The following is a 20984-nucleotide window of genomic DNA, read 5'->3' as shown; positions in this document are numbered from 1 at the left end:
TTACCGTTCAGACAGCAGAAAAATTCCAGAGAACTGAAAAGCTTGCTCACTAGATAGTAACATAGTTGGTCGTATTCAAAGCTTCACTTACCTTCTTTTTGTTCTCAGCTAAGCAGCTGTGTGTGTCTAAAACTCTGGGAAAACTCTTGCTTTCCAAGTGGATGTGCAAGCAAATAGATTGAAAGGCTTTTGGTTAGTGAGAATGGCCCAATCAATACGATGAGCTCCCATTAAACAGGGAATCTGCTCCTAGGAAGAGGCAGTAACACAACATTTATGCATGCTGAATGTAGCTCTACCATTATGGGGTCCTTGCACTTGAACAAGACAGGCACCTCTTAAGTGTCTGTTTTTGCATTACACATTGGCATCTACAGAAATGTGAGAGAGCGAATGTGCTGTAGTGTTTAGAGTGTCTAACTAATCTCTGGGAGACCTAGGTTCAAATTCCTGTTCTGCTATGGAAGCTTGCTAGGCGACCTTGGGCCAAGTCATTCGTACCCTGGCCTACCTGACAGGGTTATTGTTGTGAGAATAAAACAGAAGAGGGGAGAATGATGGTGTCAGATGGTTTGGGTGCCCACTAGGGGAAAAATGGTATAATATCTAAATAAATGTCCCGCTGCTCAAGTGTATGTTCTGGTTCCACAGCAGTCTTCAAGAACCCCTTTAAAAGTATTGAGACACCTTGGGCCAGTCACACACGCTCAGCCTAACCTACCTCACAAGACTGTTGTGAAGATAAATGGAGGCAAGGAGAATGATGTAAGCTGCTTTGGATCCCTTTTGGGAGAAAGGCATATACATGAAGTAAAATAAAATTAAAATGGGCTGTGACCTACAGAACTGATTTCTGTATTCATATTAATAGCTGTGGAGGGGTAACTTAGTGCAAAACAGTGACACATGCTTGCTGTTTTGGAGCATTGGTTTTTGTCTAAAAGGTTTTGGCTGACGTTAAAGAGTCTGCAATACTCACTCATCCAAAGGAAATTAAACCTGGAAGCTCTGCCCTTCAAACTTCTCACTAAAACTGGGGTCTATCTGTTCTGTGTTTATATGCTTAACCCTGTTTATCTGCACTAACCAAAACCCACAATTTTTCACCAGGATAAGTGAAATTTTGCTCCCAGAAAAGATGCTTTTGTACACCATATTGAGTACATTTGCAAATATTTGCTTGGTGCATACATGGACAGGTGTGTCTCTTAGGGTTGCCAGCCTCCAGGTGGTGGCTGGAGATCTTCCGGGATTACAACTGATTTCCAGGTCACAGAGATCCATTCCCCTGGAGAAAATGGCTGCTTTGGAGAGTAGACACTATGGAATTAGACCTTGCTGAGGTTCTTCCCCTCCCCAAACCCCAACTTCTCCAGGCTCCATCTCTAAAATCTCCAGGAATTTCCCAGCTTGGAGCCGGCAACCCTCTGCAATCAAGAGCCAGAAACCTTCATGATGAATCACACATTATGGAAACTGGATACAGGGTCTCTTCGTCCTGAATCTTGTGCACAGGGCTTCTGACCTGAAATGGGCCCACGCTGTGGTACTAGTTGGTCTGCTAGAGAAACCCACAAGTGTACGCGTGGGCTTCCCTAGAGGTTCAAACGGTCTAGTTGCAGGTTGGGGAAATGGAGCGGGGGGGGGGGGGAGTTGAAGTCCGTTCTTCACGCGTGCCACAATCGCAATCAGAGCGGGACCACAAGTGACGCCTGACACAGGTTGGACACTAGTCAGCTTCCCTCAAGTTTTAATGGGAAATGTAGGCATCCTGGTCTTGCAGCTTGACTCTCTGACTGCTGTCCGATGGACTTTTCAACTGTCACTTGTCCAACATTCCGCCAAGCTGCCTACATTTCCCATCAAAACTTGAGGGAAGCTGGCAAGTGTCCAACCTGTGTCAGGCGTCACTTGTGGTCCCGCTGATATCACGCTGCCAGGAACTGAGGAAAACCGGCTCAGGTCTGAGGTGGGGGAGCCCAGACCCGGCCACGTCCTCCATAATTAGGGTTTCCAACTTTTAAACCGGCCCATCTAGCTCTTCCTTTAATACTGGCATGACGTGCAGCAATCATGAGGTAATGTTATGCCATGAAAAGCTTCACCTGCCCCGTTGACCACTTTAAGCCTCCGCTAAAAGGGCAGGGCCTTCTTCGCGAGGCTGTTGGCAACTCTCTCCGTGCTTCCCGAATCGTCAGCAGGTCCACGCGCCTGTTTGCCCCGCGCATCCCAAGGGGACTCGCAAAGCCCAGGGCTAGTGGCGTTACACGTGGCTTGCTGTGGCCGCGGCGACACCCCGCCGAACCGGCGCTGACTTCAGGGCAGGCGAGCGGGTCTCCCGAAACGAGCGCTGCCCTCTTGCGGCTGCGGAGGCACTCGGCCGCCCGGCGGGTGATGTCACCGCCCCTCCTGCCCCCGCCAGGCTCCTCCCACGGCAGCCGCAGTGACAGCTGAGGCCAGGCTTCCTCCCGCGAATTGCCCTGCTCGGTGGCGTGTGGCTTTGCGAGCAAGGGACGCCAGGGCTGTCGGTGCTCGGCGCCCATCCCCGAGAAGGAGGGCTTGGGGCAGGCAAACCAACATGGCTGATGATTTCGGTTTCTTCTCCTCCTCGGAGAGCGGAGCGGCCGAGGCCCCGGAGGAGGATCCGGCGGCTGCCTTCCTGGCTCAGCAGGAGAGCGAGATCGCGGGCATTGAGAACGACGAGGGCTTCAGCACGGCCGAGGGGGGCCCAGGGGACCCGCAGGCGGCGGAGCAGCCGGGTGAGAGAGCGTGCCAAGGGCGCGATGCATCTCTGCCGAGGGGGAGCCTCGACGGAGCGGACAAGGCGGGCCCGATTGCTGTTGAATGGGAGGGACTGCGCGGGCCCCAACGAGCCCGGTGGATGGAAAGCGGCGGCTCCTCCTAGCAGGGAACCTCCGAAGGCTTTCGGGATTCGAGTTCAGCGGCTCCTTAGAGACCAACAAGATGCTCAGTGTGTAAGCTTTGGAGAGTTAGGGCTCCCTTCTTCAGATACTTCAGAGCTCTGATTCTCCAAAGCCTAACCCCTGAAAATCTTGCCGGTCTGTAAGGTGCCACTGGATTCCAGTTCTGCTGTTCTACTGCAGACCAACCTGGGTACCTAAAACAATCGAAGGAGAAACACCCAAAGCAAGGGCTTCCTTAGGAGACAGCCAGGCAGGCCAGGCTTCAAAGCCAAAAGCCAACCAATCCTGAGGTGGAAGGCACAGAGACTTCCTTTACATTGAGGTTTGGGGGTTAGAACCTCATGCTGACCAAGGGATGGTGCTGCTGCTATTGATAGCACTTTATTCTATCTGGATTGTGTTTGGGAAACACATGAAGCTGCCTTATACTGAGTCCGATTATAAGACTATCAAGTCAGTCTTATGTGCACTGACTGGCAGGGCTGTCTGATTGAGGGTGTTCACATCACCTCCTGCCTAGTCCTTTGGACCTGAGAGGCTGGGGATTGAACCAGGGACCTTTTGCATTCCAGGCGAGTCCTCTTTCACTGAGCCACAACCTTCCTACAACCTTCCTGAGAGAGAATAAGAAGAAGTCTATGGCAGAGAAGAGAACCATCTCTGACTGCCCAGTGCACTATAGTAGCTTTCTGACCTCTCTCCTAGAGTCTTATTATCTGTGTTTAAGGTTGATTGTGCTTGGGGAGTCTCATAATGAGACAAAGTACTCCTCACCCTTCGAAACAGCTTCTTCTACCTGAGGAAAGGAAGCTTAGTGGACCGCGTTTGTCTCCAGCAAGTAGGCCCAGGGTAAGCCAGCTCAGCATGACCCATCAAAAGAGCTCTAATTCCTTCCTTGGCTGAGGCAGGACTGGGTAGACAAGCTGCGGAAGGAAGGGTTTAGATTCTCTGTGGGTGTATCATATGTGAGGTAGACATACGGAAGCTCCAGCTTTGGAGGGATCTCTGCCAATGTGACCAGACCGCACCCAGTCCTCCTGGGTGTAGCCAGATACTTAGGGTGTGAGTTATGTCAGGGAAGGGAAACAGTACCTGTAAGGAAATGACATTAGGAAAGCAATATGCTCTGAGTATAAGAACAGCACATGGAATGCCCCTAGTAACTTTCCCCCTTTGACTTCCTTTCTTAGCTCTGCTTAGGGTTGTTGATTCTTTTTAAATACGCTACTCGTGTGCCCTTGACATCTGTCTGATTGTCACAAATTTAGCAGGTAAAGCTCTTCTGACCACCGTATCTTCATGCCAAGAAAAGCTTCACCTCTGCAAATTCTCCATGTCATGCTATTCTTGAAAGCATGGGAACAAAATAACAAGGCAAATCTAGCTCAGCTTAGAAAGGGCCCTTAAAACCTCCCTATTTCTAAGTGAAAGTTGTTCTCTTTGGCCATTGTTATTTATTTATTTAAAATAGTTACATGCTCCTCTTTCTCCTGATCAAGCTAGGACCCAATGTTGGGTAACAACAAAACATAAATACACAGAGAGTAATCACAGTTTTAAAAGCTAAATTAAAAAATAACTCATCCTCTTGTAAGAACGAACCAGCCACAGTCAGTCATAAAACCCTCATACTTCTCCAAAGGACCTTCTAAACAATTACATTTTGCAGCCTTGCCAGTAGGTCAGGACAGCAGAAACCTACGTTATGTCTTCTAGGAGGTTAATTCACAAAAACAGAGCAGTGACTTGAAAAGCCCAAGTTATTGTTTCCGAAAGCCTTGGGAATTTCAAAAAGAATGGTAATGTGCTTTTCTCATTATAGGCCAAATTGTGGCTTACCTCCCTTTCTTCTGGACTAGCTGACCTTAAGGAATGTTTATTTTAGCCTAGAACTTTGCTGCAGAGTATATCTCCCCATCCCCACCCCCTCACCCCCGCCCTGGGGAGAAGACTGGACAGGCTAAAGTTCTCATAATACATCAGGTCAGGAGCAGAACTAGATTCTCCTGGTCAAAATGTTTTTTAAGCAGATTTATCTGGATTCCCCATTATGTTCCATGGTGGTACTATTGTTTTGCAATGAGAAATGAACGCAACAGGCATCTGGCAATCTTAGGGAGAACCAAGTATATGCAAATAGGCTGCTAAGATTTAATACAGAACAGGGCTCTCGTGCTTTAATGGGTATTTTTTTAAGGAGAAATTTGGCATTTGCAACCTCTCCCTTAACTGTAACAGTTGGAGGGGAGTATTTATCAAGGGCTTGTTCTCCATGAAGGTCATATATTTAATCATCTGTCTTTCTGTAATTTACATAGACCCTTCATAAAATAACAAATAGGCACAAATTAAACATTAAAATCAAAGCAGATTGAAACCAGCAGGTTTAAGTCTTCCTGGTTGTTCTCTCTCTCACCCTGAACTCACTTTAATTTAAAAAAAAACTTTCAAAGACACTTAGAATGAGAAGATGCAGAAGTGTTAATCTGATTCTTTTGGATTTGGGGTATCCTCTTGCAAAAACTAATTGTCCCCATGCAGTTATTTTTATTTATTAACATATTGATGTTACAGCAAATGCATGTTATGTTTAGTTTATGTATTTTATCTCTAAATAAACACAGGGAATGCAAACGCTTGTGCTTGCTATTTTGGTTGATCATGCTAATTAAAAATATTACACTACTGTTGTCTTTATATTGTATCTCCTGTAAATCTGGATGCATTCATTGCATTTCTGTCAGTTGTAATTTTAGACTGCAATCCTATTCATTTTTAGCTTTGACTAAGGTCCATTGAATACAGAGGGATTCTGAGTAAACAACATGCACAGCATCAGGCAGCATATCTAGCTTATTAACTTTGTTTTTCCTCTTCTCTCCCTCTACCCATGTGTTTATCCATTGTTTTTTCTTTCTGTTTTGTGCATTTGATGAATTAGATCCTTGCCTACAAAAACCTTTGTTGATAACACTTTCAACCCCATCCTAACCATGTTCATTCAGAAATGTTGCTTACTTCTGGGAAGCCTAAGCATAATTACTGAAAAGTAAAATTAGTGGGGATTTTTTTCATGGAACATTCCATGCAATTTTCATCTCTGCAGTGTTGCCTACACACAGGCATTCAGTGGCTGGGTCTTTATCTAGGTCTCAGAAGAATGAGTCACAGTTTGATACACATACTGTTACCAGGATGGTTGTCCAAAAGATTATCATAGCAAATACAATGACTTGCTTATCAAGGTCATGTTGGAAGATGGATGTGAGAATTACAGATTCCTGCACTCTCTAGCTCAATTTACCTTAAGTCTTCTTAACTACTGCTCTCAGTTCTTCTGGAGCTTCTTTATATTTTCTTTCAGCAATCATGTCTTGATTTTTTTGTATATGCGCCCCCCGCCATGGAAGTACGTCCCAAAGTGAAATCAGCCGTTTTTGCAACCAAATGGCAGGAAGCTAATGCCTGACTATTGTGTGTTGCGCTTTAGGTTCAGCCTTATGCTGCCTCCCACCACTGACAAGAGAACCAGCATGGTGTAGTGAAGAGAGGATTCTGGAAGACATGGGTTTAGATCAGCTCTTCGCCAAGGAAGCTTGCTGGGTGACTTTGGATCATTCACAGTCTCTCAGTTTAACCTACCGCGCAGGGTTGTTGTTGTGAGGAAATGGAGGACTGGTCCACCGTGATTCAAGCTGCTTTGAATTCTAACTGGGGAGGAAAGTGGGGTACAAATAAATGCAATGCAAATAACTAACCCTTTGTTCTTTTCCTTCATCGGCAGCTGATTTTGAGAGCACCGGGGCCACCTTGAATGGAGATGTGTTTCAGGTGAGAATCTGTGCACTTGCATGGACTTTGAAAGGGAGCACCTCTTGGTCATGGGGGCCAGCAGCATTAATCAGCTGAATCAATTGGCCCTAAATGTCTAGAGAAGATTCAGTGACAGGTCCCATGAAAGAGAAATAACACTGACGTTGCACCTGTATCTTTGCTGATCAGTCACAGGAAAGGAGGAAGGACAAGAATTTTCAATGGACTGGAGCATTGGCCCTCATTTCTGTTTTAACTTGAGACTAGCTGTAGCATCATCTTTCTCCTAGACAGAACTCTACAGCAGTTCCTTAAGGACATCTTTTAATGGCTGCAGCTTGGAGGACAGTGCTGTTATGGAGAGAGCTGTTGTCTAAGGAAGCAGGAAATTAATTGATAGGTGCCATTGGACTGGATAATCAGTAGGGTGAATTGGTTTGGGAGAATAGGAAGGAGTGAATAGACTAAAAAAATGGAGACATTTATAGTAGGAAAGATCACTAATGAAAAGTGTTTGTCTGGTGTATTTGTATTGTTTTAAAGCTGTACCCTGTGGGTGAAGGAAAATATAGAGATCATACTTGTATCTCTTCATGAAGAGGATTCTCAAAGCTGGGAAACCATCAGACAAATTATGAAAAGATTGCTTGGCTCTTCCTATTTTGCAGTACTGGCCGAGTTTCTGCACACATGCAGCTCATAAGTGCTGATGGCTTCATAAGGGCTTTAAGATTTATCAGGGCTGAATCATCCAGTAGTTTTACCTGGAAGAGTAACAGGAGAGGGTGAGAAAGCTGTGGCTTGGCAGGTACATTCCAGATGTTTTTCAAGGGCAAGATGGGCAGCAGAGGTACCAGAGCTTTTTTCTTTAGGTTACATTAGGTGAATGTGGCTGTCAGTGATGGCTTTCCTTTCCTCCATCCGGGAGGCCTCTTGGCTGTATAGATTTAGGTAGCACTATTGCTTTAATTGAAAGCTGGAACCAAAAACTTTGTTACAGAAAGCAAGAACTCCCCTACATGCCATATTTTTAGGAGTGAACCAGTCTTCAGAGACATTTGTATGTTGCAGGTCAGACAAAACTCTCTATTAAGTGTACATTTAGAGCAAACCAAAGTTTGCTATATTTTAATGTATGGACAGATGACCTGGCAGCCATGGGCCTATGCTTGAAGTGTTTCTCCCAATATTTACTTGAGGTCCACCAGACCTTTGTGGTTTGTGAAGTTTTCTTAAGGCCACACTAGAGAAAATGTTGGGGGAGGGGATAGAGGTGGGAAGGTTTACTGCAAAGATGTGCAAGGGAATGGAGCTAAACCATTCTCCCTCCCTTTCCCCTCATTTGCAAGGAGGAATGTAACATGCACTGTCCTTTTTGGTGCCATTCCAAACTCTGATATATAAAGAAAGCCTGTCTGCCCAAAACTGCTGAAGGTAGTAGTGGCTGCGGTATCTTCCTGGTTTACAACAGCATAATCCCACTGCAGATGGGTAGATTTAATTAGATGAGGGGATTGGGTGTGAGGGTGGAGGGTAATCCAATTGCCCTGAAGAACAGCACAAGCATTAAGTGCAGCTGCCTGTTTTCATGATTCAAACAGCCTGGAAGTTCAACTGCTCAGACTGGGAAAACAGCCCCACCTCTTTCGCTCACCTCAAGTCTTATCAAAACTCGATAACAGCTTCTGAGCCACATATTTTCCTAGCCAGAGAGCTGGCCCATTATTAACAGCCACACTTAAACTTTCTGCTCACCAGTAAGGGATGTTTGATGCAGGCTGAGAAAAGGGAGTGGAATTACTTTGTGGTAATGAGGATGTCATCCAAGCTGTTGCAACTGGATAGCTGAGTACTTCTATGCTACTCATCTGTCCTAACCTGTCTGCAGTAGAAAATATTCCAGGTGTACTTTGGGATGGCCTACTTCTAAAGGCTGTGGTAGATGGGGGAAGTGCCTTAGTACCCTGTTACTGGAGAAAATGGAGGAATTAATTGGCACATTTCATAATGGAGGACAGTTACACCAAGAAGGGCTGTAATAATTCTCATTTAGGCGTAGATTGCCAACTCTGGCCTGGGAAATTCCTGTAGATCTGGGAGTGGTGCCTGTGGAGAAGGAATTTAGGGAGGGATTTCACATAGAATTTGTGGTATTCTAGGGGGAAACCCTTAAACCCCAATTTAACATGTATAACATAGAGTTTGCACTCCAAAGCTGTTTTTTTCTCTAGTAGACTTGATCTCTGCAGTCTGGAAATCAGTTGGTGTTTCAAAATTGCTAAGTCAGCACTGATAGAAAACTGAACATCGGTGCAAATGTATTAGAAGAGCCTGAAAACAGGATATGTTAAATGTCAGTCTTGAAATTAAGAGCCATTGAGTCTCTTGTGATAGTAGCTAGCACTCCAGTAAAGAACAAGACAAGTCACGTATATGACAGAATAGAGAGCCATTCTGTACAGTTAAATGTAGTACCTTCCATGGAGCTAGATCAAGATGGGTAGCCATGTTAGTCTGTCTGTAGCAGTAGAAAAGAGCAAGAATCTAGTAGCACCTATAAGACTTAACAAAATTTGTGGTAGGGTATGAGCTTTCGTGTGACTCATGAAAGCTCATCTTGATCTATCAGAATGGAGAGGTGTGAGAATTCCCACTAATCTTGTACTGTACAAGGGAGGATTTCATTTATTAGCAAGAAATGTAATTCTGAAAATAGAACAAGCTGCATAGGCGGGAAAAGGTGCAGAACCTTCTCCTTTAATCCTTGGATGAGGGTGGGGGGAAATGGAGGGTTTTCACTGACAATTAATACAAGTTGTGTTTCCTAACTTTATACATATAATTTTTAGTCTAGGAAAGGGTGAGTGCTTAACTTCTGTAACACATGTGTTCATGCAGCTGTTTAAAAAGAAGAAAAATAGTGGAAGGCTAATGCTCAGTTCATTTAAGAAGCTTTTCTCTTTAGATTTTTTTTCTTTGAAGGTTGCAAGCCCTCTTTTTTCAGCACCAGGGCACTTGTCTTGCTTGTTCACGTTTGTTTTAAAGAAATGAGTTTCAGGTGTGTAACTATGTTGGTCCGCAGTAGAAGAGCAGAATTTGAGTCCAGTAGCACCTTAAAGACCAACAAGGTTTCCTTTTGAAAGTCAAGCTGTCTTCATCAGATAAAGGTGAATGACCTTTCATTGATTCATACAGAAAGGACACCTTATATTTACATAGTACTAATGGCACTATTCTCACAGGAGAGGGGCTCCCTATCCCAAAAGTTTTTCTATATCACTCAAGGGGACACAACTTTTGTAGCCAATCAAAAATGATGGCATGCATATGTTTTTGCATTGGAGAACAAAGCTTAGCTTGGACTTCACTTCATACAACAGTTATGATATGACAATAGTTGTTATTCTGCTTTAAAAATCTAGTGGTGAGTTTGTAAGCACTTTCCAGGGCTGTTTACTCAGTCAGTGTACTCAGCACTTGTGAAGAATACTAAGAAATGTAGTGCGTAAAGGAATATGACAAGTGATGATGACATACTGGAAGGAGTTTGGGGGTTATGTTAGTAATAACAAAGGACCCAACCCAGCATGAATTAACTGTGATAATTCATATCAATTCAAATATCATCCCTTCTTAGAAACAGAAGAATAACCAAATAACTTCAAAATGCCATAGTATTAATTATATTTGTCTAATTAGTTGCATTTAGAAATGTTTTGTCTGCACCTTTTTGTTCTTAAGGTTTTACTTCACAGGTAGTATACAGAAACAGCAGATTGTGTGTTAAACTTGTGAGGAGACCTCTAGGCTAGAATCCTTTTTATTAATATTCTAGTTTACCTCTCTTCACACAGCTGTAGTCTGAGATGGAAAAGACCAAAACCATTTTACTACATACCTTATTTATATAGACATAATCTTAGAAATTTGGCTCACTTTGTAAAATAAAAGCTGAAATTCTGGAGGGTGGAGGGGTAGGTTCAGATGAATGCTCATAAGCCACACAGTCAACTATGATCGTTATAATGGATGAAAACATTGTGGAGGAAGGCAGTTCTGCTTGTGAAAGCAGGCTGGTTTTGATACAGAGATGTGCATTCTTCAGTTAAGTAATTGCAGGGAATACTACTGTGGATTAAGAAAATGGCTGTGTAAATGGAACCCATACTGTTGGGCCTGCTCAGCTTTGCAGCTGGTTGATTTTATTACCATAATTGCTGGACGTTAAGTAAAGGTGACCACATTTAGCGCTTCCCTCAAGATTTTAGTCTGAGGCTATGAAAATCAGTTCTTACTATGGTAATGGCCCTTAATGATATCAGTGTGATTCTAAAACCAATTAAAAAGGAAGATCCCATTCTCCTCAGCAAGACGCTAACCCCTTAAGACTAACTGTGACATCACAGGAATGACATCACAGAGGCACAGTTTGCAACCATTCCAGGATTTTCCTTGCTGTAGAGATATGAAAGTCATGTTGGCAGCAAATGGCAAATCCTATAGAGCTAGGCAGGTACATGACTCCATTAGGTTCCTATGGTCCTAACTTCGGAATGATGATTGTTCTTGGACCCTAGATACTCAGACCATTGGGCATTGTTGGGCATTGGAAGAGGAACATGGCTGTCTACTGGAGATTCAAGAGTAGGCCTTGCCCATACTTCTATATAGAACTTCATATCATGGGAGGGGCTAGAGATTAGGGTTGCCAGCTCTGGGTCAGGAAATTCCTGGAGATTTGGGTGGAGCCTGGGGAAGGTAGGCTTTTGGGAGGGAGGAAGCTCGGCAGAGTTCAGTGACATAGAGCCTATCCTCCAATGTAGCCATTTTCTCTAGGGGAACTGATCTCTGTAGTTTGGAGATCTGGGAGATCTCCAGGCCCCACCTGAAGATTAGCATCCCTAGAAATCCATTCTTCCATATGCCTTACCATACCACAAAGAAATTGCTGGCCAGGACTGTGGGTGGATGTAGGACAACATCCTGGACTTTACACACTATTACTTTGGTCTCAAGGAATCCAATGGACCTACCGATGCCTATGCAGCCATTGCCCGAGCTGACCGATTGACACAGGAGCCTGAGAGTATTCGCAAATGGAGAGAGGAGCAGAAAAAAAGACTGCAGGAGCTGGGTAAGAATGAAATGTGACAAGAAATAGAAACTACACCAACTTACATTGTGATGATATTTGAGTATGCATTTTAAATTATAATGTGGATTTTTGAGGGTCAGGAGTTAGTGATGTAATAAACAAGAAGAAATTTGTGCCAACAAAAAAACCTCTAGCATATGAGGGGGAAGTTAAAGAGACACCACTGTACTTGAATGAAGAAAAAGGCAAATATGTGGACAGAAATAAGCTTGAGGCTATTGCTGAGAGAGCTGTCATCTGAGATGATATTAGTGGATCAATTAAAATGGTGGTAATGGTTGATAAAATATAAAACATACAGAATATGGGAAATATTTAAGTAGGAGCACAGCAGGAAAAGAGAGTAACAGTGGAGACTATTTACTTAGTTTTATGTATAGTCTGCCTTTCTCACAGTGACTCAAGGCAGTTTACCAAAAAAAGAGGTAAAAGAAAACACTGGCCACATGCCTTACTTGAGGGACCATCCCGAAAGCCTTCAACAGGCATTTGTGGGCCTCCAGCAGCAGCCTCACCCACCACAGTAGTATTTATACATTTCTACAACAGGTCATTTCTACAGCAAGCCTGCTGCTGAAGTGCACTTGCCACATACCTGACACTTCTACAGCCCTCTTCCAAGGAGCGGGCTCTTGGGAAACAAGCAGAATCTAAATTTGCACTGCACCCGTTGTGTCAGTCATGAAGCATCTCCATCCCTTTTCAGAGTGCTCTGTATAGTGTGGATTGGCTGACCCTTGTCGGTCATAAAGCTTCCTTCTCATCCCTGTAAGGTTAGCTTTCAAAACTGAAATAGTGAACAAAAGTTTAGAAAAGATAAACATGATGGACACTTGGAAAGTAATGCATATGCATATTTCCTGACTGAGGTATGGGAGGTGGCTGAGTGCTTGCAGTCGAGAGGATGTACGTGTGTCTGTTGAGTTGTGAACGCAGGGGAAAGCAAAGCTTTACCCCACAGCTGAAAAACCGACACCAGCTCCTCTTTAAAAGAATGTCTACCTTTAAACATCTGCACCTAGTCCTCTGTCTATGTGCACTCTGTTCAGGCCTCTCTCCCTTCCAACCCATGGAAATCCATTACCTTCTCTCCAATTATGCACATGAGTTAACTGCTTGCAGTTTGCCCTTAGGAGCATACCTATTCAAGGAGCCTCTCCCGTGCAGTGGATTATCAAATGCAAGTTTGTAGCTTTCTCCTGCCTGTATCACAGAAGTCAGCATTGCATGGCACTCGATTGAAAAGGGAATACTCTTTCTACCATTTATGTATCTTTCATTTTAGATGCTGCTTCAAAAGTCTTAGAACAGGAATGGCGTGAAAAGGCCAAGAAAGATCTGGAAGAGTGGAACTTACGGCAGAATGAACAAATGGAGAGGAACCGGGCCAATAACAGGTACGGCTGAATAAGCACCCTACCTGTGTCAGCCTTGCCAATAACAGCAATAGTAGCCTATTTCACCACCACCCAGAATATTGCACTTTCGTGCCATGGAGCTGCATCTTGGGAGTTATAACACAGCATTACAAAAGTGAGCAGGTTCTTTTGGCTGCGGGACATGTGTCCTAAGAGCAGGGAAGCTTGGAGGGGACTGAGCAGGGAGTTCAGAGAAAAATCATGTGATGTATCAACCATCATCCTCACCTGCCAGTTCTGGACAATGCCACATAATGGATGGATGAGAGGTCCTGGCCAAGTAACAAGACATTAGTCTTGTGTTATCTGCCACATGAAGGCAGTCACTTCTGTGTTAGCACTGGGTGTAGATTTTGGCCTCCTCAGATGTTGTTGAAGTAATAATCTGAGAGAGACTGTGTGAACCCTCCTTATGCTACTCATAGTCAACAATGACAGCCTGGAAGATTTCATCCCAGTTCCTCTTAAAAACAATTTTCTGTAGCAGCTCAATAATAAATATTTGTCATTGTAAGGGACTTCTCTCCTGTCTCTCCTGAGCGTTTAACTAAAGAATTTCTCACAAACACTTATACTGTCCTGTACTGTCGAATTCTGTTGCTGTATCCACTGAGGGTACTAACCCATCTTTCTTTCTTTAACTCTTTGCTGCCTCTCTGCTCTGCACTTTCTCCTGTCTTTGGGTCGTGCCATAGGATTGCTGACAAAGCCTTTTACCAGCAGCCAGATGCCGATGTGATTGGCTACGTGTACGTCTCTTTCCCTTTGTAACTTTTCCTAGGAAAGACTTCCATGTGTAGATGATGAGTGAGATTCCCTAGCCTTAAAGGAGCTTGTTGATTATGTTAGAGTTCAGATAGACATTTGCCTTCTGCTAGACATTTTACTGGAAAAGGGGATCCAGATAATATTACAGAATTAGGATTATGCTATACCAGTTATGCCTTTTATAGGAAAGAACTTCTAAGCTCACACACTCACTGGTAATTATGTTTGATTATGTATTCTCCTCTTTCATTTATCAGTTCCAGTGTTTCTTTGGAATTTTTATGCAAGATGCTGTTCTCACAGCTGGGAGATCAATGCGTGATCTTTATATACTAATTTCTTAATGTTTAAGTGATTGCGTCGGATTAGTAACTTCATATGGTGTATGTGTAAAGTGCCGTCAAGTCCCAGCTGATTTATGGTAATCCCATACGGTTCAACGCAAGAGACTAACAGAGGGGGGTTGCCATTGCCTGGCTGTGCATAGTGACTCTGGACTTCCTTGATGGTCCCCCATGCACGTACTAACAAGGGCTAACCCATCTTAGCTTCGAGATATGACCAGATCAGGCTAGCCGGGGCTATGTGTATTAGGACACTTTATATGGTAGTTTCCAGTAAATGCATCTCAAAACATTCTTTTGATCCAGGCTACACAAATTGTGATTCACTAAGCTGAATGAATCCCACCTGTGTTTGTACTGTGGACTGCTTGACACCCTCCCTGTCATTGCATTCCTAGGTGGGCAGCAGCAGCAGGATGTTTATTGAACCCCTAGTGTGCCATCATAGATAGCTAGTGAGCCCTGTTCAGCTTGGCCCGTTTCCTCACAGCAAGAAAGCAAATGCTCTGTGATGCCATTTTTGATTTCAGGTTGACATCCGTACACAGACATTTGACTGCACAGAGAAAAAGGCAACCTTTGGCACTTGAAATATTTTACACTCCCCCAAAATATTTATGTCAAGGAGTGTTTTCCTGAGTAGTTGCATACCTGTGTGATCCGTTGAAAGAAGTGCAGTCCCCACCCCTTCACATTTACGGACCTTTGTGAGTGGAGACCTGTTTTCTCATTTCTTCCTAGGGCCTCAGAGGAAGCCTTTCTGAAAGACTCCAAGGAAGAGACTCCTGGCACTGAATGGGAGAAAGTGGCCCAGCTTTGTGACTTCAATCCCAAGAGCAGCAAGCAGTCTAAGGATGTGTCACGCATGCGATCAGTGCTGATATCCCTCAAACAGACTCCTCTGGCCCGCTAGCCTGGCCAAAGAGTGGCTGGGGCCAGAGTGAGGATGCGGGTCACTCTTTTGCCCACAGATGTAGTTGCAGCACAACAGGCTTAAAGGGCCACCGGTGGGGGACCCCAAAAGCATCCCACTCCTACCCCTTCCTCTCTTCTACGTTTGCCTCATTCAGGCTGGGTGGCTGCCTGTACCCTTCCCCTTGATTTTACTTTGCTTAAAGGGTGTGTTGATATCTTTTACACATATTTATTAACTGTGTGGTTCCTTGGGCAGCAGCCTTCTTTGGTTCCTGCACCTGCTGCCTTCAGGAAAATCACTCCCTAGTTCACAGTGCAGGAAGCATTCATATGTCCCCTATCCACTGGTCAAGGAGGCCTAAGTCCCCTTACCCAACCAACTTTGCAGGTACAGTAAGTAAAAAGCAATTCTTCTTTCTGACTCTTTGTACCAGGCCCAGGGGGCAATATCGAAGTATCATTTATTGGCTGAATTCTGCAAACAGAAAGCCTGAGTTTGGTTCCCAGCACTGTTGCTGTTTTCCCCATAATAATGAATCACTTTTTTGCCAGAGTTGGAATTTATGTGTCCGTTGGCACACAGCTTTGGTACCAAAAATGCCTGGTAGGAAGCAGGTTCTTCATGGAAAAGCATACAAAGGAGAGATAGGGTAATGATGAAAACTGTAGACCTGGTGCACTGAAATGGCAATGAAGTGTCTGAGACAAATGCTGTATGAAGTTGTGAAATAGTTGTTGTGTGTGGGTGGGGACCCAAACCATTTCAGTAAGAAACACTTCTGCTGCTTAAGATACTTTCTCCCTGCTAGAAGATGCGCCTGAAAGCAAGACTTAATTTGGGCATAAGTAATGAAAATGGGGAAGAACAGATTGTGGGGGTGAGATGAGAAGGTTCAAACTATAATCCTTTCCAAGGAGTGGTTATTCTGTATCTGCTTAAATGCAGGGACACTATATGGAGTCAGCTGAGATTCTTGCTTCCTATTTGTGTTCTAAGAGAAGATAGAAGTAAGGAGAACATTGCTCTACGTGAGATACAAGAAGTACAAGAAGAGTACTAGAAATATTTTAGGCACCTGAGCAAGTCCCAAGCCAATTCTTGTATTTTAGCCAGACATAGAATCAACATGTCCCATTCAAGTATCAGTGTGGTACTTTATATCTTTGTTTTGGAAGCGGACATCCCACCTGAACCTATCAGTATGTACTGGCCCCGGCATGCTGTTGTTGATGTCTCCTTTGCTCCTTATATAATGCATCAACCCAGCTAAGACGCAGATGGAGATGGGTCTAGTTTCACAAAGAGGAACTCTGCTAAGTGCTGTATGGTCAGCTGGAGATTTTTCAAATATTTCTTTCTATATTGCAGGTTCCTGCAATTACCCCCCCTCCCCCATTTTTGTAATTGAAGGGGTGTTACAGATTACTGGTTTCCCTTCTGGGCATATGCTGTGCTGCCAAGGTGCTCTCTGGCTCATATAATAGATGTTCTTCACCTTGGGCAAATGTAAAAGTGGTAGTCCTAGCAGAAGCTGTAAAGCTGAGGGGGTGGGGAGGGATGTAAAATTGGAAACGCACAATGGACACATGTGGCTATGATGAGAGATCTTGGGAAGTACTCTTTTTTTGTATGTGAAGAAAATATGGCCTATCAGAGGGAACTGACTTGGCAGTATTCAGTGTTAAGTTCCATATATTCGTGCTGAATTCATCTCCTCGCTAAATTGACTTTCTGTAGAGCTGATTTTGCTGATCACTTATTCCTGTGCACAATGTACAGTGCAGGGTCCTCATGTGATGGTATTACCTCATATTTCCACACTGAGGCATTTGTGAGAAAATACCCTAAGTAGAAACCTTAGAACTTGCCCAGGTATTTCAAGCATTTCCTCTGATAACTTTTGAATTTTCCAGACTCGGCCTATGTCATACCAGCGCTTCATTCTACAAAAGAATGTGATAAATGTATCCCCTGAAGATTTTACAGTGACAGATCTGGGCCTTTTGCTATTTACTTATTCACATGTATAACATGCTAATGTCCTTGAGTGGTGACTTTACCTCATCCTTTTCTCACACTGAAGCATTTTAAAGAAACAGCAATAGGGAAGATGATTAACAAGATTTATGTTTCTTGGAAATCCGGAGTTGCAGAGATTCAGAAATACTCTACAAAGATGAATAGCCTGGGTAGTATTTAGGAAGCCTTGCAATAAGAGGATCAAAACAATGGGCAGGTTCTCAGTCCAGCAGATCCCAGGCCTTGCTTCTATTGGTTTAAGTTGCCCTGAGCTGCAATTTGACATTTGTGGTGGTCACACTATGTACTGGGCTGGCTGCAGAAAGGAAGCAAAAGTGCAGAAAAAACAGGATATTCATCGGGTACTTGTGTGTGTTTCCTCTGGATATTATTTCTTCAAAAGCTGGGGGGCAAGTGGACAAACAATACAGAATTGGAGACAGAGAAGGGCCACACAGTAAGGTGGGGGACAGATGCCACATTGGCAGCTGCAGCCTCTCCAGCCATCTGCTACAGAGCCATTCACAACATAAGGACAAGCTACTATCTGTATGCAATCGTGGTCTGCCTAGTCATCACAGTCCAGGGAAATCAGGCTGTCACTTCTTCAGCCTTTGTTAGTAGCAAGATGCAGGGCCTGCTCGAAGTTGCCGTCACCCCAGACTTTCACTATCCCTCTATCCTGTGTCACAAATGCCAGGAGCGGCTGAGGTGTCAGGCAAGGTGGGAAGCTTTGCCTGCAGCTGTCCTGTTCCCCTCCTAAAGATCTGTGACTTTGTTAAATTATCTGTTTTCAATAAAACTGCCCCTGCTCCAGCCACAGAGCTAAGAATCACAGAATGCTTTATTTCCACATTTCTATCTGTTGTAACTTGGGAAGTGCAGGGAGCAATTAATACATACCTTAGGCTCTCAGCCTAGCAAGCATCTGTGGCATAGAAATATGGCCAATCTGAATAGGCACTTGGAGTGAGCTCTGTAAAGACACATGCAGCCTGATTCTTGTAATTTTATTCATGCAAGTCTGTGTTCAGATACAGTGTGCATATAACTGCATCTTTAGAAAAGCTCCACATGAGTTTATAAAAAATATTGTGCATCAGCAGAGTGTATGAGAAGAACATTTAACAAGGGAAATAATAATCTTATTTCATTTTTAAACGTTTCTACATTAAACTTCTCTTTAGAAGAAAATAATACAAATCTAATGTTGACTTCTCATGAGAACGGACAGATTTGAACTGTCACTTTAAATTTCAGAACACACTCTAGAATGGGGAAATATCCTTTGCACACTCTAATCACTTTGTGTGAAAGAAAAGATTGTTCAAACTTTTTAGTTTCAACTTAGCAGGCAGGTATGTCTTACCAGTCCATAAAAAGTTGTTTTCCTCCTTTCTGTATACATATACCTATTTGCCTCAGGATAAGTTGCATTATGCCTGGCAAGCAATTCACTAGAATGGATTGCTCTGTGCCTTAGCCAAGCAGCTCACTGCAAAACTGCATATAACTATCTGCACTTAGTGTTCTTGAGAATGCCTCCTTTGACCCATGGAGGGAGGGAATGCCTTTTGCATGGAGTATAAGTTTTTAAGCTTTTTACTGTTGACACAAGCTCAGCATGAACTGAACTTGTTTGTGAACAAATCATGTGTTTTACATCTTGTGCTGCAGCCTTGATCGTGGGTTCTAAGAATCTCTTATTAAAAACAGTAGATGGAAAGATGAGGACCAGTTATGCTTTTGGGGTAGCAGAATCTGCAAGACAGCGTCTTCCTCCGGAAATTTTGTTGGTAACACACTGGCATATAAGAAGTTCTCTATTATGTTAAGGAGGCCAGGCTTCTGAAATGTCTGGTACTCTTAAAACTCAGTAAGTGTAAGAGAAGCTAAGACTGAATATTAAAGGCACAAACCAGTTCTCCCTAGTTTAAATTGGCTGTAGTTCACTGCAGTGTTTTAATGCCCAAGCTGTAAATGGTAAAGCGAAGAGAAGCCACTCCTCTAGAGGAAAGAATAAGAGAGAGACAAGGCAGTGTGTGCGCTACTTGGCTACAAGTTCTCCAGCCATATGTAGGTTACTCATGCCTCTGACATGACAAGTGCTATTTTGCTTTCATCTCCACTTCAGCCTTATAAAGATTGGCTCAGTTAATGATTTCTTAAACCTGCAAAGTAATTTATGCAGTTGCCAAGTAATTAATAAAAGACTCAGGCTGTAGTCTTATGCAATACTTAGAATAAGCCACATTGAACTCATATTTTTATAAGATATGCATACAATTGTACTGTAGGAACCAGTGGATTTAGTGGACCTGACTTCTGAATAAACATGCGAAGTACCAGGCTTCAGGCTTCTTAGCACAAGCAATTTGTACTTTTAAGCAGAACAGCAAAAAATCCAGAGTAGATGAAACAGCTGAAAGCCAAGCCCAATTAGATCCAACCCTTATTTGACAGGTTCAGATGTGCCAGATGATCACGCTACTTCTATTATATTGTGTGGCAACTTGGAAAAATGAAAGCTAAATTAATTCAGTGCACAGTAATGGGCTTTAACAGAGGGATCATTGAAAGCTTTTGCCACAAAGCCTTCATTTATTCACTTCAACTTGCTGCCTTCCCAGATTTTTCCACAGCTGTTACCTACCCGGGATTATAATTGAGATTGCTGAATTTATACACAAAAAAGTAGATTTTCCTTCTTTAACAGAGTATTAGTCTCCTAGCTTGGGCGTGGAGTGCACAGTACCATTTTGCACTACTTTGATGGTGTTTGCTTTTTCTCATTGATTAGCAAAGTATGTGTCAATGGAAAAGATGGGGAAAACACTAAGTAGATCAGACAATTAGACCAAACCTTTCCTCCCCATAGCATATTTCCTCAATCTCATACTTAATTGATGGACACAGAAAATAGCAAATATTTGCTCTAAAATCCTACAACTGGATAGTAAACAAGGTTCTTCTTACCAAAAAAGAACACTACAATAACACAATAGCATATGGACTGTCTTACTGAACAGAGGCTGGTGAGGGTGCAGTGTGGCTTGCTTCATAAATCAGTTTGTTATAAAGGAACAATTGCAACTCTGCCTATGGACAGCTATGACTTTACTTAATGCATGGAATGGTTGTACATGAAACAGCACTTTGAAAATAAACTTTTTCCATCTCTCCATTTCATGTGTCTTAATCCTGAGCTCCCAAGCCTCACATTCATTTATGTATGTTTTTTTCACACCCCATGTTTCAATCACATATAAGTGAGCATAAACCTTATGCAAGCTCAAGTCACATTGCCCTTTTTCCAAGTCATGTGTGCAACCTTCTTTTTCCTACCCTTCCCACTCCTTTTCAAGCCAGCAGCCTGAATACTCTTGGAACTGATAGCAGCTGGATAGAAGCTGGCACCAGTTCCCCATAATATACATGTGCCAGGGCAGCACATGGAGACACTGATAGTTGGCAAAATGAACAGTAAGCAAATTTACACTTTGGTTGTAGTTCAGTAAGTTGAAATGGGAACATTGTTTTATAGACCACATTGCCTTTATAAATTTGTGTTAAGACAAAGCAACATAAACAATGGCAGCTATTCCTTACTGTTCAAAATACATTACT

The 20984-nt window shown here is 43.3% G+C and overlaps 1 protein-coding gene across 1 annotated transcript; it reads left to right on the top strand.

The window, feature by feature from the left end:
- Positions 1-2440: 2440 nt before the first annotated feature.
- On the top strand, positions 2441-20541 carry CLTB (clathrin light chain B). The gene is made up of 5 exons (XM_054975800.1): positions 2441-2760; positions 6695-6755; positions 11754-11871; positions 13178-13289; positions 15164-20541. Exons 1-5 carry the CDS (start codon positions 2579-2581, stop codon positions 15333-15335), a joined length of 645 nt encoding a protein of 214 aa, XP_054831775.1. The 5' UTR covers positions 2441-2578; the 3' UTR covers positions 15336-20541.
- The last annotated feature ends 443 nt before the right edge of the window (positions 20542-20984 follow it).

This window comes from Eublepharis macularius, chromosome 4 (genome assembly GCF_028583425.1).
Source record: "Eublepharis macularius isolate TG4126 chromosome 4, MPM_Emac_v1.0, whole genome shotgun sequence".
Classification (NCBI taxonomy): Eukaryota; Metazoa; Chordata; class Lepidosauria; order Squamata; family Eublepharidae; genus Eublepharis; species Eublepharis macularius.
This window is presented reverse-complemented; position numbering and strand designations above follow the sequence as displayed.

What these genes read in the sequence shown, in the direction of transcription:
- CLTB (XM_054975800.1), top strand. Translation starts at nt 2,579, where the DNA reads ATGGCTGATGATTTCGGTTTCTTCTCCTCCTCGGAGAGCGGAGCGGCC. An exon ending in AAAAAGACTGCAGGAGCTGG is followed by an intron (nt 11,872 to 13,177) that starts GTAAGAATGAAA and finishes CTTTCATTTTAG; the next exon opens with ATGCTGCTTCAAAAGTCTTA. An exon ending in AGGAACCGGGCCAATAACAG is followed by an intron (nt 13,290 to 15,163) that starts GTACGGCTGAAT and finishes ATTTCTTCCTAG; the next exon opens with GGCCTCAGAGGAAGCCTTTC.